At 36.5% G+C, this 20176-nt stretch overlaps 1 protein-coding gene across 4 annotated transcripts in view; it reads left to right on the top strand.

The window, feature by feature from the left end:
• Positions 1 to 6535: 6535 nt before the first annotated feature.
• Positions 6536 to 20176, top strand: part of LOC136834768 (SET and MYND domain-containing protein 4-like) — a 32640-nt gene continuing 18999 nt past the window's right edge. The window contains exons 1-4 of one of the 4 annotated variants that reach the window (XM_067097387.1): positions 6551 to 6690; positions 9218 to 9392; positions 10227 to 11001; positions 12723 to 12844. In XM_067097387.1, the coding sequence (XP_066953488.1) occupies positions 10239 to 11001; positions 12723 to 12844 (885 nt within the window). In that variant the 5' untranslated portion in view covers positions 6551 to 6690; positions 9218 to 9392; positions 10227 to 10238. Of the gene's footprint in view, positions 6691 to 8431; positions 8491 to 9217; positions 9393 to 10226; positions 11002 to 12722; positions 12845 to 20176 lie in introns of those variants that run through there. The other 3 variants (XM_067097388.1, XM_067097386.1, XM_067097389.1) reach the window with 3 other exon arrangements.

Here is a 20176-nt window from a genome sequence, read left to right as displayed (position 1 = left end):
TAGAAGGAGGTGGAGATTGCAGATAGCAAGTTTTTCTTGGGGGTTCAACGAGTTAGAGACCTACGAGGAGAGAAGAGTCAGAACTGTGTCCTTCAAGGGAGAGTACGTCTCCCCTCGCTTCAGTGTTCCCCATATAGACTGAGTCAAGAGTGATTCTTTTACCATCATTGTAACTTGTTAATTTTGTACTGATCTTTATAATACTAAGTACTAATTAAAGTGAAGAAATGACCGATCTCGTCTCAATACGCCTTTCTGAGAGATATCAATACTTAAAAATAATAAATATACAAAGATAGCACATCATCCACCAAGCGATCTGAAGGACATCTCAAAAGAAACCAAGGAAAGAAGAGAAAGACTAAATTCCATACAAACATACAACAAAGAACATAAAAAGGAGAAGATAACTCCTAACAAATGGCGGCAGCTTACTTGGATCCAGAAGGCGAGACGAAACAAACGAACATTAATGAAATTATCAGTGCAATTATTTAAGTTACAGTGAAACGAAATTCTACAAAACGAACTTAGAAATAAAAACACTCCAGCGAACAAAAAGTTATGAATAGCAGCTTACAACAAGAACATCTAGTGTGAATAAAAACCGTTTTAGTGCGTCCCAAAGCAAAAACATTTTGAACTGTTACCGTCAACAAATTGAGCAAGACGCTGACAGCGATAATAAGCCCAGTGTTTGCGACATTGCATCGAGTGATTGAAGAAAAACAGCGCAGACATATTGAGATTTTTTATGCGGATCCGATGGCGAAACACTCACCGTGGAAGGCACAACATTTGGCGATATCAGGATATCAGCAACACAACCCAGTAAGGAATTTACTGTCCGCTCTCTCTCTTAATAAATAAGTGAAGATATATATATATATTTTTTTGCATCTTGCTATAAGATTGAAAATTAAGAAAACTCTCTCTTGTGAATAAAATTCCTTTTGCATAAATACCAGCATTACTCTCTCTATGATAATTAATTATTTAGTAAATTTAGATAGGGAATTAGTTATTTTTTTTTTCACTCGGTTGGTGATGATTATTTGAGAAGTTATATATATAAGTTTGTGTACTTATTATGATGAATTTTGATGATACGATGCCCAATGTCATATAAGAATTTATTTTATGTATTAAAAAGGTTTTAATTGTGCACTTGAACTCAATAGAGAATTTAATTTTTTTTTTGTGTGACAATTTGACAAATTGTTTTTAATTTTGGTACAATATAACGAAAATTTTTTATGATTATGTACTCTGAGTGAATAATTTTTTTTGTGTGTGGACATGCAACGAGTGTTTGAATAATTACTGAACACTGTTAGACATTCACATTACGATTTAAGACCGTCGACAATTAAGAGAAGTCGAATTTCAAGACTAAATTCCCACTCCACTGTAATGCAAGGAATACTAACAATAATAACACAAAATAACCAGAACCAAAATAGTGTTAATCATTCTAATACTACTAACAATAATAATAATAGTAACAATACCAATAATACTAATAATAATCGCACCTTACAAATTTATAACATGAACCAGGCGGCCGTCATAACAACCGCCACACGCATCTGTGGACAGGTGGATGATTCCAATCCTAACAAAAAGCAGACTCCAATCCTATGCTGTAAATCATTGGCTAGCAGATGCAGATAGTCATATAATTTCAGGGGAATAACAGATGAAAGAGCTAAAATAAATGAAGCCTTGTTGCTCGTCAGCTCAGAACATGGAGACGCACATAAAACTTTGAATTCCACAAGTTTTAGCAAACTTAATAACTATGTAGAATTTAAAGAAATTTGTTTATCACGCTGGGAACCAGTAAATCAGACTGACGGTTTATATAACCTAACTAGATTTCTTAACCCACAATATAAAACAATTGCTAATTTTTATGCAAGCGTGGAGAATGCAATAGAAAATAACCGAAGATTTAATGAAGACAGGTATTACTATAGGAGACAAGGATCAGTTTGGGCTAGTGCCCATAAATTAGTTGACCTACGACATGTATTAAATTACTTGTCATTTGGAACCATATATAATATTCTTGGAGAAGAGGAAAAGAAAGCTTTCAGAAAAATAAAACTTTATCCCAGAAAAACAAGCCTTCAAACATTCTTAATTGATTTTTTTGCATTAGTGCATTGACACAGTTTGTGCAATTTAAATATTTTTTGAGAATTGACTTAATGGGCAATCATATAAATACTTTATTTTATTTGTGGTTTTGCAATCATCCATTGAAATATATTCTTTTTGTCACACTTAGGTCAGTATGAAGTAGCGTGACCGAGTGATGTTGTGGTGTTGAATAGATAGGGAAATTAGATAGAAAAGAGAGAGAGAGAGAGATAGAAAGAGAAAAAGTTAGGAGAGAGAAATAAGAATAAAGAGAGAGGCAAAGAACACAGTGATAACGCCCAAATGCTGTTGTATCGTGTTATCGATACGCGGGATGTTTACATGAACCATTGCAGTATATCGTGTTGAAACCATAAAAACAGTCGTAAAAGTGAGAACTCATGGCCTCGCGATTGAAGCTAACCAAAACATGAGTCAGCACAACCTAAATGCTTACAGTAGCTGATTCTATAGCCCCGCCTTCTCAGGGAGGTGTTTTTCGTGGAAGTTCCAGGAATTTGGGGTTGGCCCAAGTGATGTACTTCTTCAACCTCCAATCAATTATGTTTGGGAGCGGTCTTTCACACACCCTCCTAAGATCACCTCCCATCAAGTCCTCTAAGGAGAGATTTGAATCACACCCACTACAATCCTTCCAATCAGCTACTTGAAGGGGAGGCCTTGCTGATTAATCCTTCCAATAAGGCTAGGAGGAGGTGGAGATTCCAGATAGCAAGTTTTTCTTGGGGGTTCGACAAGTTAGAGACCTACGAGGAGAAAAGAGTCAGAACTGTGTCCTTCAAGGGAGAGTACGTCTCCCCTCGCTTCAGTGTTCCCCATACAGACTGAGTCAAGAGTGATTCGTTTACCATCATTGTAACTTGTTAATTTTGTACTGATCTTTATAATACTAAGTACTAATTAAAGTGAAGAAATGACCGATCTCGTCTCTATACGCCTTTCTGAGAGATATCAATACTTAAAATAATAAATATCTGAAGATAGCACATCATCCGTGAAGCGATCTGAATGACACCTCGAAAGAAACCAAGGTAAGAAGAGAGAGACTAAATTCCATACAAACATACAACAAAGAACATAAAAAGGAGAAGATAACTCTAATATATATATATATATATATATATATATATATATATATATATATATATATATATATATATATATATATATATATATATATATATTATATATATATATAAGGGTGTGGGTGTGGCACACCTGTTTGCTGCTTTATTAACTGAATACAGCTCTTATGTGGCTTAAAATGCTTCTAAATGCGCACAAATTTCCAAAAATGTCACAGGTTGGCTTACAGCGCCCCTACCCCAAGCTGATAGGGCTCGTTTCTGCTCGCCACCCCACCCATATCATAAGTTATAAACATCCCCCTCCCCTCAAAGAAAAATTTTAAATGACGCCCTGTGCTTTGTAACAGTTGATTATCCCACAGCATGTATTGATTACATAGGTCAAGAGCCCTAACCATTGTTATGCTGAATGCAATATATTTCTGACAAGGGTAAAAGTTATGTTTTTGATAATTAACCATTAAAATATGTCCCACATATTGTTCCATTGTTTTCGTTTGTGCATTTGAGTGTATGGAGCAAGTAGACTGTTAAGAAGACTTTTGATTAGGTCAATGAATGTCAGAATCCAGACTTACAGTCAAACACTTCGTGTGTCATTGTCCTAAATACAATCTGCAACGAATGAATACCCAAACATTTTGGCTGCCTACACACAGAACACTTAGTGGAATACTGCAGACGAGCCAGTAAAAGTGGACAACACAAAGAGTGGGTTGAAAGTGGCTACCAGATCTGTTTCGTGGCCACACCTCATTGGCTCACCACTAGTCGCCGGGTATAGAAACCGTTATTTCAAATGAGAGCGTCATGAAATATATTTTTACCGAGATAGTTCCCGCTCAGTGGGTGATTGATTGGCAGAGGGATCACACTATACTGATACTGTCATGATGGCATGTAGAAAGGTAATTGACTGGGAATCTCTAATTATGGAGGTGGAGAGAAGACCAATTCCCTATGATTTTAAACAGGAAGAATATACGGATAAACATGTAAAAGGGAAATTATGGACTAAGGTATGTGAGGTTTTAATAACTGGAAAGAACTCACGTCAGAGGCCGAAAAGGAAGTGTTGCAAAATTTTTCAGTGTACGACTTCAAGCCTTCAAATAACATGTGGAACTTTCCCCTAGCAGTCTTAGGGTAATTATTGGGTGTACCTAGTACTTTCGTCTACTTATTTTTTCTCTTTTCTTTCTGTTCAGTAGGAAAGCACAGACACATGCAACTTCAAAGGTATCCATGGTGACACTGTTAGGAAATTCGTCTGTGGCCGCCACAAATAGTGTTTCATTTGCTGGTACAAGCTGATATTACCAGTGGCTGAACACTTAGTGGCCAGCCACTTTCCACTGAAAGTGTCTCGTGGCCCCCAAGACCATTCATTTAGGCACAGGCCTTGCAGCTTCATTCTAAAAATTCCTTAGATATAATTATATCATTATTGAAGTTTATTTTTGCAGTTCATGATGTTGACTTGATACTTAGATGTAATGTGAGCTCATTATGTTTGTTATATAATGTACTGCAACAACAAACATCCTCTGCACTCTTCTGTGGCTTTTGTCTCGGCTACAACTGAAATCATCTAATATTGAAGCGAGGGTCTGACGCCTATGAATTTCATGTTAATGATTTTACTCTTATTCCCTTACATTTATTTATATATCAGCCTTGCCTGTGACTTGTCTCTCAGTGGAGGGTGATTTCCCTTTTGAAGTCCCTTGGGTTTATAGTATGTCGACTCTATCCATATGCGTTTTCAATTGAAGAATTGAAGAAAACAGAAAAAGATTCGATATATATATATATATATATATATATATATATATATATATATATATATATATATATATATATATAATATATATATATATATATATATATATATATATATATATATATATATATAATATATATATATATATATATATATATATATATATATATATATATATATATATATATATATATATATATATATATACCAGTGATGCTGCACATTTGAAAAAAAGAATTCCTGGTCCGGAAACAAAATGAATTTCTAATTACCGTTTGAGCTAGCTTAGCTCAACTTTTTATTACCGGACATTGTTCCAGAATACCATGTACCCATCCTACTAGACAAGAGGGTATTGATGGGCATGTCTTCTTCAGTGATGACTCGCCGTCTTGGTAGTACTGTCCGAAGTAATATCTTTCAAGTTGGATGTAAGAATTGTAAAAAGTTGGGCTATCTGGTTCATTTAATTAATGATGAGCCTTTTGACTCGACCTTCTCCAGGAAAACAATGAGGGAATTTCTTGCAAGAATGTTTCCAGATTTTCTTAATCTGCGACAGATCTCTGTGGATGAAGAAAGCCTTGTAGGAAGAATTATTCATTGTTTAAAGACACGATGTTTTTAAATATAAAGATCTAGTGTGTAAGTTCCTGATGACGTTATAACCACTTTTGCTAAGATTCCTGCACCTTTCAGGATGAAAAATGTTAATTTAATGACACGAAAGAGGATGTAGGGAAGCAACAAAATAAATAAATAAATAAATAAAATAAAATTACAACCTAATGAATTGATGTTTATATACAGGCAGCGTCGTTTCATTTCCCTTAAATTTCAGCTTCCTTCAGGTTTGTGTTGTAATTAAGAAGAGAATTATTTCTCCACTTAACAGTCATCTCTGTGTAGAAATAAAAGTTATATAAAATCGCATGCGTTTCTTTTTATCTCACTAAGATTTGAGAGAGAGAGAGAGAGAGTGAGCGGGAGAGGGGGAGGGTTGGAGAAGCAATACTGAGTGTGGGCAGAACCTACGTATCCTTCCTTCCCAGACCAAGAGGCAAGTGTCGTAGATGCAGAGATGAGGCTTATTTTGGTGGGCTCTCCGCGTCCGACCTGTTATTTCTAGGCCGTGGTCTGTTTCTACGTAACAGCTGCCATACCAAAAAATCTCGTTTTGTCTTTTTCTACGATTGATAAACACCTAGACCCCGTTGATTGCAGCTCTTCGTATGAGTAGTGGACGTGTCAGGCAAATGAACTTGATTGGTACGAGTGAATGAGAGTTGGCCGAAGGAGCATTGTTGCCAGAGAGACTCTCCCGATCGTTTATTTGAGATGTACAAGAATATACTTTGGGAAGGAGAAGAGCTTCGTGCAGTAAATATTTCATGCAGTAAATGTGTATATAACGTTTGTTTGAATGTGGCCGATAATTTCGCCGCGCGAGAGCTGATTTTCTTGAGGTGAGATTGAGGTAGTGCCGTCTTGAGGATTTGGTAATACTTGCTTAGTCCGTTGCATTGACGGGAAGAGGTGTCGTCGAGTCTGTTCATGCTTTGCGGTGTGAAGTGCGCAACACTTGGTGCCCACTCGGTGCCCAAATTCAAGTGTTGGTTATATATCTGGAGAAGTGTCGCGTGGTGAAAAATCGTAAGAAATTAATGTTAAAAGTTATGTTGATTAGAGTCAGCAATGCGTACAAATGTGATTTATAGAGATACGTGACATATATCTGTCTAGTGGGTTGTGGAAGGTTGCCATTGCTGTTACCTTCACAGTTTTGCCGTCAGCTTTAGAGGCCTATTTTCCTTGTTCATCAGGTGGTCTGCAGTTTCGAAAGTGATGCACTACACTATATACGAGGCAGCATAAATAATAAATCAACCCGGCCCTATTGGATAATTTCCGATGTCCACGAACCAGACAACCGAATTACAAAAAATGGTTCACGGAATGACGTCCTTTCCAATACGATTTATTTTGGTGCTGCACCAGATTACCTGTGTGACGCCTTCAGATAGATATCAGACGTGGTTGTTTATACTATGTTACAAATTGTACTGGATAACGGCTTATTAGGTGACGCCGTTAATTGTACAATCTAGAAGCTATGATAGCTCCAGTGACATAGTGTTTATAAAGGCCGTCTTGGTATTTCAAAGTATTAACTCCGTGCCTGTTTTGACCTTGGAAATTGGCTTTTCGTACACTTTTAGGGCTGCTGATATTGGAGGTACGTTGCTGATAATGGAGATGCTTTTGTTTGTTGTCGGCCAATCGTTATTTGGCCCTTATCTCTACTCAGTGTTAAATGGTGAGTGTGGGGATTTGGGGTTGGGAGAACACTCGCACACAGAAGCGGACACGTTTACATTATGGAAGCGTCCCTCAGGGGAGGAAAACGTCAGAGGGAGTCATTCGTTGCTGGGAGGAGCAACTGAAAGGGAGGAGGGAGAAACTGGGGAAGGCAGGGAGAAAGTTCCTCATGTCCCCAAAAAAAGCCGGGAAGGTGAAGCGCGGCGTAAGGGGGCCAGGGAGAAGTTTCTGCGCAAAGGCAAAACCTAATGGCATTTTGAGTGAGGGAAGAGATGAAACAGCAAGGGGTGGGGGATGGGCAGCCCTAAAAGTACAGGAAAAACCAATTTCCAAGGCACTATAAGTAAGCAGCAGTTACCAAACAAGCAACCTGTAAAAATAAAAACATAATTTATATATATATATATATATATATATATATATATATATATATATATATATATATATATATATATATATATATATATATGCACACATATGTATATATGCACACATATGTATATATGCATATATATATTTTTAATTCGAACTGATATTTGATATTGTAGATTTATGTTAGTACGGAACTCATGGTAATATGTTTCACAAATTTACTTTTATCAAGATATTTACCCTCTTTTGTTGATGTTTTACCCTTCAGTCCAATGGAATTTGTACTGAACTGGGAATGGTGCAGGTATTAAGAGTGCTCTTCCAGATTTAAGTCTTATCCTCTTCCAGAGGTTGCTTCACAAAAGAACAGGACAGTAATGTAACTGCCTCAGTCGCATTTCAAGTGCTGAATTGACGATGAAACTCGTGTAGAACACTTTCACATCAGCCGCTTAATTAATACTCTGACATAAAAGACTCGTCTATAGTTTTCACCAGTCTGTTATCAAATCTAGTTGTTTTTTTTTGTTAACTACCGTTATAGTTTTTTATATCTTCACTATTGGATACTTAATATGATACATGCACTAACCATGTAGTTCTTTTCATTACCATCAAGTATTTTGTTTTCATTTACGTTGAACGACCACGTTTTGCTTCCATATACAAGGCTTACAACAATCTTGCTTCACCAATCCTTTGATTCTCCTCCTCTCATAGTCTACCATCGTATGTTATATTTGCACCGAAATTCTTCTGCAGGTCAGTTGTCTCCATTTGTTCACCAATATATTACCAGGCCCTGGTTAATCTTTCTGGGGTTTGTTTTAACTATTGCAGACTTTCATGTTCTTTTAGCTAGGTTCTTCAGTTTCTGTTCACTATTCCCAATCTTTACTTATGTCATGCAAACCTTTCAACTGTTCTGAGCATTATTCATGGCATTTTCTTTTCTTTCTTCCTTGTACCTACACCCTTTGTTCTTCCATAGACTTCTACACTCCTCTTTGCGTTAAGCTATTAAATTGCCTTACGTGGTATAAACTTATTTCACATTTAACACTAAACCATTCTCCTGTGAACAAACAGTATTAAGATTTTTATAATCGTGGTTTACTTTGTACAGAATTTTCCCCGATGTATTCTAAAAATGTCTCCTTAAATGTTTCATAGTAATCAGTAGTAATTTTGTGAATCAAAATCCTACATCCTCAATGATAATCCTACTATACATTTTTCCTGTTGCATTTAGTAGTGTTGCTTCTTCATTATTTCTTTCAGTCTGTTATATAATTTTTACTTAATGTACAGTTAGTAATTCCTCTCAAAGAATTGGTCAGAACTTTTCCTCATCCAGGAATGGATTACACAACCTGGCAAGCCACTCAATCATGCTTTCACCACTGTAATGCAGCATTTCACTTGTGGTCGCATTAGTTGCTGGAGACGCACATAATTCGACCACGTAATTGCCCTCTTTGCTTCACAGATCCGATCCCTCCCCTCAAAAAACAAATGTGGACTGTACTCATGCGAGTTGTCCATCCCTCCTGGTTTTATATTTCACGCTTTTGTTTCTAGTCAGCTAGCACAGTTGGCATTCATGGATATCAGTTAACCTGACACCCAGTGGAAGGACATCTTAGGAACTCCTCAATGCGTAGGTAATAAATATTGACTGTAACTCCATACAGTTAAGATTCTTTTCTGTACATCCTTTCTTTTTTTCCTTCCTTGCAATTTCTCAATACTGATTGATATTGAGCCCCCTTCCTCCTCCTCCTCTCCATTTCTGTGTTTTGTAGAAACTTTCACAATCATTTGGATTAACTATTAAACAATTTGGGCAATTTCGATAAAAGCAATGGCAACAGTGTAATGAAAGTTCATATAGAAAAGTTTATTGTTTGATGGGTACCAGTAATACTATCCTTCTTGTGTATGTTGGGTAATAATAATTTAGGTTAAATCTTGATTTATTATTATTAATAAAATTCAGATGATAGAAATATATTTTAGAAGTACTATACCTTGGATTTAGTTGTATTGGTTGACCTATAAGCAAGTTTTAGTCATTTTTAAAGCTTGGTCAGTGATTAGAAATTGGTCAAAAAATTAGTTCATAATACTGTTTTTTTAAAAGCATTGTAAAAGATTGTAGGGTATAGTGCGTACTGTTGAAAGTAGTAAGGGAGAAAGATGGATAAGGGTACCGATACCAAACGACCTTGTACACCTGAAAAATGACCAAGAATAGATAAAGCAACATACTTGATATCCAAATGATAATAATTTTGAAAGAAAATTGAGAGTGCGTGTGGATGTCACCTGCTACTTGGATATCTTATGAATAATTTGTTAGTAAACACGGCTTGAGCGTTTACTACCAAATTGCCATTACAGAATTACAGCATTGCACCATACCATGCTCATATCTATGTATCTGTATATGGTTACTTTGTTAGCACTTACATGTCATTGTTCACGTTCATTTACAGGAACTAGAAGCAATGGCAAGTTTTGACTTTGACAAGCTACCCCCTGAGCTTCGCAAACTGGTCTCCGAGCTTACCCTTGTTCATTATCAGGGAGAACAGTGCTTGGATGAAATCTTTGATTGGGCTTGGGACAATTACCAGTTTGATTGCAAGGCCTTAGAAGAATCGGGAAAGTCTGAAGATAGAGCCAATATGTTACGACTGCTTGGCAATCAGTGTTATAAGGCAAAGAATTATGCAGAAGCTCTAGATTCCTACAATCAGAGTATCATGGCATCGCCACATCCAGTATTGAGTAATGTCAGAATTGAAGAGACTGAAGGTGATGCAGAGTTTGGTTTTCCTCACATTGACCCTGCTAGGTATGGTGGCGTTGCTGTAGAGAAATGTAGTGCCTTAGGAAAAGGATTTGCAAATAGATCAGCTGTTATGCTTGATATAGGGGAGTATGAGAAGTGTTTGGAAGACATTGATTTAGCCCTCGAGCATGGATATCCTGAAGAACTGCGTCCAAAACTGGAGACAAGACGGTTAAAGTGCCAGGAAGCACAAAGGCGGGAGAAGGAATCAAACTGCAGCCAAAGATGTTCTGTTGATAACTTGAGTAGATTTGTCCTAAGGGAAATTGTTAAGAATATGAAACCCAACTCAACTGTGAAGCCGCCAGTGATAAAAGATCCTAATCCTTCCATACCAGCATTCAGTAGTGCTGTCAGAGTTTCCTATTGGCCCAACAAAGGGAGAGGCCTTGTTGCAACAAGAGATATCAAAGCAGGTTAGTGTTGTTCTATTAAATTATGACTACTGCTATATTACTGTATATCATAATGGTTTAGGGCACCTGCATCTCTCTCTCTCTCTCTCTCTCTCTCTCTCTCTCTCTCTCTCTCTCTCTCTCTCTCTCTCTCTCTCTCTCTGTTGTATAATCACAGACCTTTTGGTATTGATTTTCTAGTCTAATTGATAATTTCCTAGCTCTAATTGTAATTGTCATGTATTCTTGTTATTTAAATTATGCAAAGTGGTTATTTTTATAGGAAGCATTGTCATGTAAGGAATAAATTTAGGCCCTGTATTGTAATGTTTAGGTGAAGGTCAAGAAATTAAATTTGATGTAAAGCAAGTAGAATTAGTATAAGAAATGAAATAAAAAAGAATTGCATAAGATTCACTTGTCAGTCAAATGGTATATTGAGAAGCATAAGTAGTTGTAGTATAACGTGAAGAAACGAATCATGAGCATCTTGCAAATAGCAGAGAGAAGAGAAAGTTGGTAATGGCATAAATGTTTGTTGTAATGTCTGGAATTGAGTTAAAAAAAAATTAGTGTATATCTAGCTTTTGTGTTGAAAGCATTTCTGTGCAGCAACTGGAGGAAGAAAGATTTTAGTGCAGCATGCAGAATGTGATGCAGTTTCTGAGTCATAACAATGAGTTGTAGAGGACACATTGTAGTGCCATTTCCATGTTAACAGAAAACCATGTTTTCAGTGCAAGACTACCGACTCCAAAAATGAAAGGAGCAAAATCACACACAACTCTAAAGTACCTTTTGTATCAAGTAATGTTAGAACAAGAGGCACCCTCAGATTTGGGTTTGCTTTTAGAAAGTTTCTCTGGAATACTTTTCAGTCAAACTTAGACTTTTGCTTGAGATTACAGAGCACAGCTTTCAGGTTGACATCTTTATCTTAATTGGTTTTGGGACAGTATCTTTCATCATTGTGCATGTATAAGGTTATTAGCAATAACAGCTAAAGTTGCACTGTAGCCAAAAGTCGACATATGCTGTTTAAGATGGTTGGGGAATGCCCCTTCTTAAAGCTGTGTGTAGTCTTCGCCTGTTGTATGTGCAAGTGTGGTAGTACCTGTAACAATATAATTAATTTTCTGAGTACCTAGCTTGGCATAAAATTGGCTGAAACCATCAGGTAGTGTTATGTTTTGAAGGAAGAATTGTAAGGAGAATACAGTTGGATTAGGGGAATTTATGTAATTTTAATTACCAAGAGGTTGCAGCAACTGGTAAAGGACTTTGGCAGTGGTTGAGTGGTATAAAACCAAATTAGGCAAGAATAAAGAAATGCGATAGTGAAAGATAAAGTAGTAAATTTATATTATAAGTGACAGACTAATCTATGGTTCATGTAAGTACTGTATTTGAGAGTAAGCGTATAGGATTTAGATCATCAAGTAGAAGCCCTAAGAACAGTAGTGCACCTTAGTAAAGTGTGTGTGGAGAAACAAAAGGTTGAATTTATAATGGGTTTTTGTGCAAAGTTTGATTTACTGAAGGAAATTACAGTTGTTGAACGTAAGTATAGTTCAGTAAAAGGAGGGAAATAGTAACTGTTGAGATGACCTGCTCATAATGCAGTATGGCAAGAGGAGAATATAAGTTATTATGAAGGTAAAGAAAAGTTCTTATTGGCAATTTTGGTAAAAGTCAGAAGAATACAACACCAAATTGAATTCTTCTTAAATTTGCACCTGCAGGTGAGGCCCTAGGTGCGGAGAGGTCTTTTGCTGCTGTTCTTATGCAAGATCTGCTTCCTACACTTTGTTCCGCTTGTACTTTCCCATGTATGAACCCTCTTCCTTGTCCTGGGTGTTCCAAGGTACGTCGTGTATGTTTCATGTCCAGGTGTTCCTAGAGAATGTACAAACAAGCCAATGGCTGTCATGGTACAAATGTTAGTTTCAAATCACCAAGTAGTGAAAGTTATCTTTGTACTGAAATAGTTCTTATTAAATAGACGTAATTGTCAAATTACAGTAGTAGTTAATGCAGTAATATACCAACTACATCAGTTCATAGAAAGGTGAACCATTTTTCGTAGTTTGAAGTTCCCAGGTAGTTTGCAGGTGAATACAGAATATAGCTGGAACTAAGTAAAATTTTAATGAAATTTAAAATATATCTTGATAGTTAGCTAGAAAACTTTGTCTTGTTAGTTAGCTAGAAAAGTTGACAACATAACAGTCTACTGTTTTTGTAAAGTCAGGGCAATAGTTGTTAGATGTGAATTAAAGTGGTTGAAGCTCCTTTTAAAACCAATTGAGAATACTCGTTTGGGGACATCCTTTAATGGATTCATGGGACATATTTTGAGGTGCTCTGTTTTCCAGCCATAATTCAAAAGTTTGAGATTAGCAGTTTAAAAACATGTTTTTTTTTTCTTCAAAGATTTGAAAGCATCGTGAATTTTTTGTACACTAAGTCCTTCTCATCCTCCAGGTAGTATTCTGCAGCAAGTCCTGTCAGGTAAAGGGTCTTTCAGAAGACCATTGGTTCAGAGTGCAAGATTCTGAGCTCAAAAGTACTTGTTCATGGACTGGATGTAATGGCACGTTCCTATAAATTACTGAAAACATGGAACTTCCGTCAGATGAAATCTATGTACAATAAACTGAAAGGAAACCTACACTTCCCGAACAGTCAGGATTTGATGAAAGTGGAAAATACAGTTCATCCTCTTTTCAGTCTGTTTACCATCTTCATCAAGACTTGGAAACCATTCCTTTTGAAAAAGTGATAGCCTTATGCATAAGTGCATTTCGGTTGGCCAAACTCTTAGAACTGAGCAAAAGGTTCTTTGTTGATGAATCAGGCAAACCCATACCAGTGACTAAAGAAGATTTTGGACACCTGCAAGATTCTAGTTAAAAACTATGCAAAGTTTATTGAAATTCCTTTGGATCCGAAAGCAAGGGGTTAGTAATTGTGAGTTACCACAAATTGCAGCAAAATATTCGGAACCTGCTCCTTCATGGTTGATCTTAATGTTAAAGTTGGCCTTCTCTTGCTTAAGTGTTGAATGCTATAAGTATTGTATTGTGTCAGTTTTACAGGCAGTTTTGTCTTGTGATGTTTCACTGTATGTCTTGTGTTGTTTCACTGTATGTCCTCAGTGGCATCTTTATTAATCATGGAGCTTAATATACAAAATTTGGTTGTGTGGTCTTAATAATTAATAATGTAGTTAACAGTAATATGTCAAGTTTTAAAAGAAGACTTTTTGGGGTTTAATTTTGCTTCGTTGCAAGTCTTTGAGAAAAATGTATTTAGGAAAGTAATACCCACTCCAGCGTATTGTGACTGTTAACCATATAAAGACCATAAGTTGTAGGAATATAAGAAGATTTGATGGCGTCAAATAACACGCTTGAGGCATGGTACAGGTAATGTTTAAGGTTATTACTTCTCCTTACAGGTTCTGGCTAGCTGTTCTGTATCCATTACTGTATGTATGACCCACTAACCAATTCCATGCTTCCCTCCTTCCTTGGCTATCCTCTCCAAGACTCGAGATATTCATTTGTCATCTCTACATTTCATATATATATTTTTTTTCGTAATATGGTTGTTGGATCTTTGTCCTCCTACAGCATGTCGTTCTGATATCTGTATTTTCGTAGTTTCTTAATTACCCTTTTTATGCATGCCTCTTTTTTCAACTTATTTTCTTCTTTACTTCTTTATTTTTATATCTTTATTTTTATGGCGTGCCTGCCTCTTCAAATATTTTTTTTTCTTTCATTTCAAGTTCAGCACTGGGCAAACCATGTTGTATTTGGCATTTGTTTTTCCATACTCTAAGTAGTACAGTATTTTTTGGCTAAACATTGATATTGTTTGTTTGGACTACACATTGTATTTTGAAAGTTCACAAATTTCAATACATTTAATAAATACATCTACACTATCTACAATGACCATGAGTACTGTCAACATCTAACTTCATAGTGACACAAAATGAGGTCACAAAAAAGGAAGTTTATACAATAAAAAATATATATATATAATATATATATATATAGTGTATATATACTGTAGAGCCTCGATGGCTCAGTCGGTTACAGCAGCAGCTTCGGACTTCGTAGAGGTCTGTGGTTGCGTGGATCAAACCCTGCAGCCGACTGATCAGAGGGGCAAGACACTTTGCTATCGTTTAGACATGCCCCGGGATTATATATGTAATCAACGGATAGGTTTGCTTAAAAAGCAAATGGATGTTACAGACTAAATACACACACAAAACAAAGCCACTACAACACCTTCTAAAACATAACAAACACCTCACACGTCTCGAACTCTCGCCATACCGCGCAATAACTTCGCTGCTGCTGGGAAGAAAGGGCGTTGGGTCGGGTATGATACATGAAACATCACGTGCGGGGTCTAGCGATGTCAGGCAGGGCAGCCGATCGAGACCACAGGTCTACCCCAAAGCCAAATCAAAAAGTCCTTCAAAAAAGGCATCTTGAGGGTTACCCCATACAAAAATGGGAATAATAAAAAAAAGCACGTTAAAAAAGAAGAAGAAGATGTATATATATATATATATCTATATCTATATCTATATCTATATATATATATATATATATATATATATATATATATATATATATATATATATATATATATATATATATATATATATATATATATATATATATATATATATATATATATATATATATATATATATATATATATATATATATATATATATATATATACTGTATAATGCAGTGTTGTTTGAGGTAATACAATGTTGTCAGAGTAATCTTCACAGCAACTCCAAAATAGTTACTAGCTTTAGGCCTGATTCTTTCTGAACAGTAGACATAATCATTTCTAAGTATTCCTAATTCTTTGTTCCTGTCTATTTGCAGGTGTCTGAACTGTACCTAGCGAAAAGTCTTATCAATCACTCCTGCTCACCTGTTATGTCCTCTAAACGTTTTGGTCGAGAGTCATTCTGGTATGCTGTCAGACCCGTTGTAGCTGGTGAGGAACTGACAATTTCCTATGTAGCTGACTTCAGCATTCAACCTAAGCAGCGAAGAAGAGGAACTTTGGTGACTGACCGAAGTTTTCTCTGTAGCTGTCAGGCTTGCGAGGAGAACTGGCCAACTTTGCCGCATCTACCTGAAATTAGGTGGTCATGTGTAAATTGCAAGAAGCGTTTTCCAGATGTGTTAATGCATTGCCATGAATGTTTGGAAAGACTGAGAGGAAAATTAGATATCAAAACAGCTTTTGAACTGAGAATTATTTTTGAAAAAGTAATGTCAGCCCTTGGTGTTTTACAAGGAATGCAGAATAAAATAGGGCAAGGGGAATCCATCTCAAAACAAGAGTTCAGACATTTTTGTGGAGCAGCAGAGGTAACTTTTGAATATTCAGCAATGCCTTCTAAAGCGCTTGTAAGTTTCATGAAAATTATGGGAATTTGCGGTGAAGTGGATTGGTGTGAAGAATGAAGTGTCACTGAATTACGGTACACATTTGAAAGGTGTAATTTTGTGTTGGTTAACTTTCAGGAGACTAGTCATACACACTACATCCCAGGATGGGAAGAAGGGCATATAAGTTAAGAATTAGAGGATTTTGTTGTAGTCAATAACTTCTTGAATATTATAATAAAGCAGAAATAAATCGTAAGTTGATGCCAAAATGTTTTTATTTTTGTAGAGTGTTCTGTGAGAGACTGTCAGGTTTGTCATTTACTTTTGATTTGAGCAGCTGTGTTAAGAGTTATATATCGCCCCAAGTTTCGTATATATTTCATGTATAACTAGAAATGTATAAAAATGCGTGGTTACGTGCAATATTTTTTAAAATGTTTACGTAAAACGCACTGCTGTTATCACTGGTCCATGTGAACACGGGCTGTGCACAGTGTTCAGAATCTTGTTTCATATGGAGTTAACAGCAGGAATGAGTTAATAGTATTGGTTTTGGAATTCAGGTCATTTTCAAAGACGGAGGTCTTTATGAAGATATCATTTAGTACTCTTCAGTGCCTCAGTTTGTCTGTTCTATTTATCTATTCTTCATTTTTTCCTTTTTAATAAGTGGGATCTCTTTCCTTATTTCACTTTACTTCGTCTTACTTCTTAATGAACACCATAGTCTTTGGAAGCTTGAATTTCAAGTCGATGACCCCTGTGGGTTTGTTCCATATGAATATGTTTCATTTACTGAATAATAATAATAATAATAATAATAATAATAATAATAATAATAATAATAATAATATCATTAGTAGCTCACACTGGCGTTACTTTGTCAGGGCCATCATTTGTTGGGAGGGGATCCCCCCGTTGGAGGGGCACTTGCCCCTTCAAGACACTGATGGCCCAACCCCCCAAGACTTGGTTTGCACCCCCTTGTCTTTGAAATAATAATAATAACAGCAGTAAATTCACTCCAAAGTGTGTGTGTGTGTTTGGGGATGGAGACTGGAGAGGGGCCTCTGGTTGAAACGACCAAGACTAGGTTGTCAGGACTGCATGAGGCAGGGGGAGGTAGAAACTGTGTTGCCTAATTGTGGCTAGATCTGGCTAATTTTTCATGAGTTTTAGCAGAGCAAAAATGCTCCCAGCCATTAGTCGCAATGGTTAGCTGAGCGATCAATTTTTTTATCAATCCATTAAATGAAAGATTCTTACTAAGCGAGAACTGCTAAGTTTGGAAACACGCAACGACTGAACTATGATCCTATGGAGAACTGTTCCATTAACCATTGTAAACAAGATACATATGACCGTCAGGTGTCAGCCAGGAGTCCTGCAGTCCGTTTATTTGCCCAATTCTGTGTGATATGTATATATATATATATATATATATATATATATATATATATATATATATATATATATATATATATATATTATTACATGTGAGGTCTTGGTTGATCATGTATTATTCAATTTACGTAATTTTACGGCCCTGCAAACCAAGATTACGTAACCTGCCACTTGAAGCCAAAAGTTAACCTCAAAGACAGTCGTTAATTAGCCAAAGGTCGCCAGTTAAGGGTAATTAACCTTAACAAAAAATGTTTGAGATGAATTTGATTTTAAACATAACGGTTCTTCCAAACATTCGGACGCGAGGCATACAAAGCATCGAGATTTAACCTGATTTTGCTTACACTAAATCCTAGGTATTTTACTGGAATAACAGGGTTGAAGCTCACAATATAATAATTAGGCTTAATCTAGACTTTGTAAACACATATACCTAAGTGGTGGCTGAAGGAAGAAAACAAAGAAAAATGTGAAATACAGAAAAGTACTAGTCAATCGACGAAGCTTCAACAAGAATCGGACTTACCGTGAATGTCGAAGTCGCTGCGCAAACGAGGGACCTCAGGAGTCGTATTCTGGCAGTCTTCCCAATTCACTAATTAAGTTAGACGTAGGAGAAAAAGTAATAAAGAACAAAGAATATCGTTCGGGCACGCGCGCTGGCGTCACCCTGGTTCCGTGACGGCTGGGATCTCTCTGACCCGACCTGCGCCGTTCCGCCAGATGAGGGCTTATACGCCCGGGCAATCCGACCTTGACAAGGCATCGTCGAATGCATAGAATAAAGCTTAAGGGCCACCATAACTAGGGGTCATTGGCGTTAGCCCTCTCTGAGGCTTAGGTCCCTAATGCCCTAGCATATTTTGTTTACAAACTTTCCAGCCTATGCAGCGCCATTTGTCTACTGCGGTGATTGTTATTTTGAATTGCCTAGCCTACCAAGGGCAGAGATGTTCTCTGTCAAGTCAATAGGACTAATATTCCTACACCTAAATACATCGAGGGCGAACAGCAGTAATATTTATAAAAATATATATATATATATATATATATATTCTGTGTGATATGATATATATATATATATATATATATATATATATATATATATATATATATATATATATATATATATATATATATATATATATATATATATATATATATATATTTTATAGGGTTGGTGTAGCACACCTGTTTGCTACTTTATTAACTGAATACAGCTCTTATATGGTTTCAAAATGCTTCTAAATGCGCTCAAGTTTCCAAAAATTTCTCAGGTGGGCTTACAGCCCCTACCCCAAGCTGATAGGGCTCGTTTAAAGCTTGCCACCCCACCCATATCATAAGTGCTTAACTTTGCCCCTCCCCCAAAAGAAAAATCTGAAATGACGCCACTGTGCTTTGTAACAGTTGATTATCCCACAGCATGCATTGATTACATAGGTCAAGAGCCCTAACCATTGTTATGATGAATGCAATATATTTCTGACAAGAGTAAAAGTTATGTTTTTGATAATTAACCATTAAAATATGTCCCACATATTGTTCCTTTGTTTTCGTTTATGCATTTGAGTGTATGGAGCAAGTAGACTGTTAAGAAGACTTTTGATTAAGTCAGTGAATGTCAGAATCCAGACTTACAGTCAAACACTTCGTGTGTCATTGTCCTAAATACAATCTGCAACGAATGAATAACCAAACATTTTGGCTGCCTGCACACGGGACACTTTTAGTGGAATACTGCAGAAGAGCCAGTAAAAGTGGACAACACAAAGAGTGGGTTTGAAGTGGCTGCTGGATCTGTTTCGTGGCCACATCTCATTGGCTCACCACTAGTGGTCGGGTATAGAAACCGTTATTTCAAATGAGGGCGCGCATGAAATATTTTTTTACAGAGAAAGTTCCCGCTCAGTGGGTGATTGATTGGCAGAGGGATCACACCATACTGATGCTGTCATAATAGCATGTAGAAAGGTAATTGACTGGGAATGTCTAATTATGGAGGTGGAGAAAAGACCAGTTCTATATTGATTTTAAACGGGAAGAATTAGGGATAAACATGTAAAAGGGAAATTATGGACTAAGGTATGTGAGGTTGTTTTAATAACTGGAAAGAACTCAAGTCAGAGGCCAGCAAGGAAGTAGCCATAAAATTTTTAAGTGTAAGACTTCAAGTCTTCAAATAACACGTGTAACTTTCCCCATAGCAGACTTTGGCTAATTATCAGGTGTACCTAGTACTTTCGTCTACGTATTTTTTCTCTTTTCTTTCTCTTCAGTAGCAAAGCACAGACACATGCAACTTCAGAGGTATCCAAGGTGACACTGTTAGGAAATTCGTCTGTGGC

The sequence above is a fragment of the Macrobrachium rosenbergii genome, chromosome 54 (genome assembly GCF_040412425.1).
Source record: "Macrobrachium rosenbergii isolate ZJJX-2024 chromosome 54, ASM4041242v1, whole genome shotgun sequence".
NCBI lineage: Eukaryota > Metazoa > Arthropoda > Malacostraca > Decapoda > Palaemonidae > Macrobrachium > Macrobrachium rosenbergii.
This window is presented reverse-complemented; position numbering and strand designations above follow the sequence as displayed.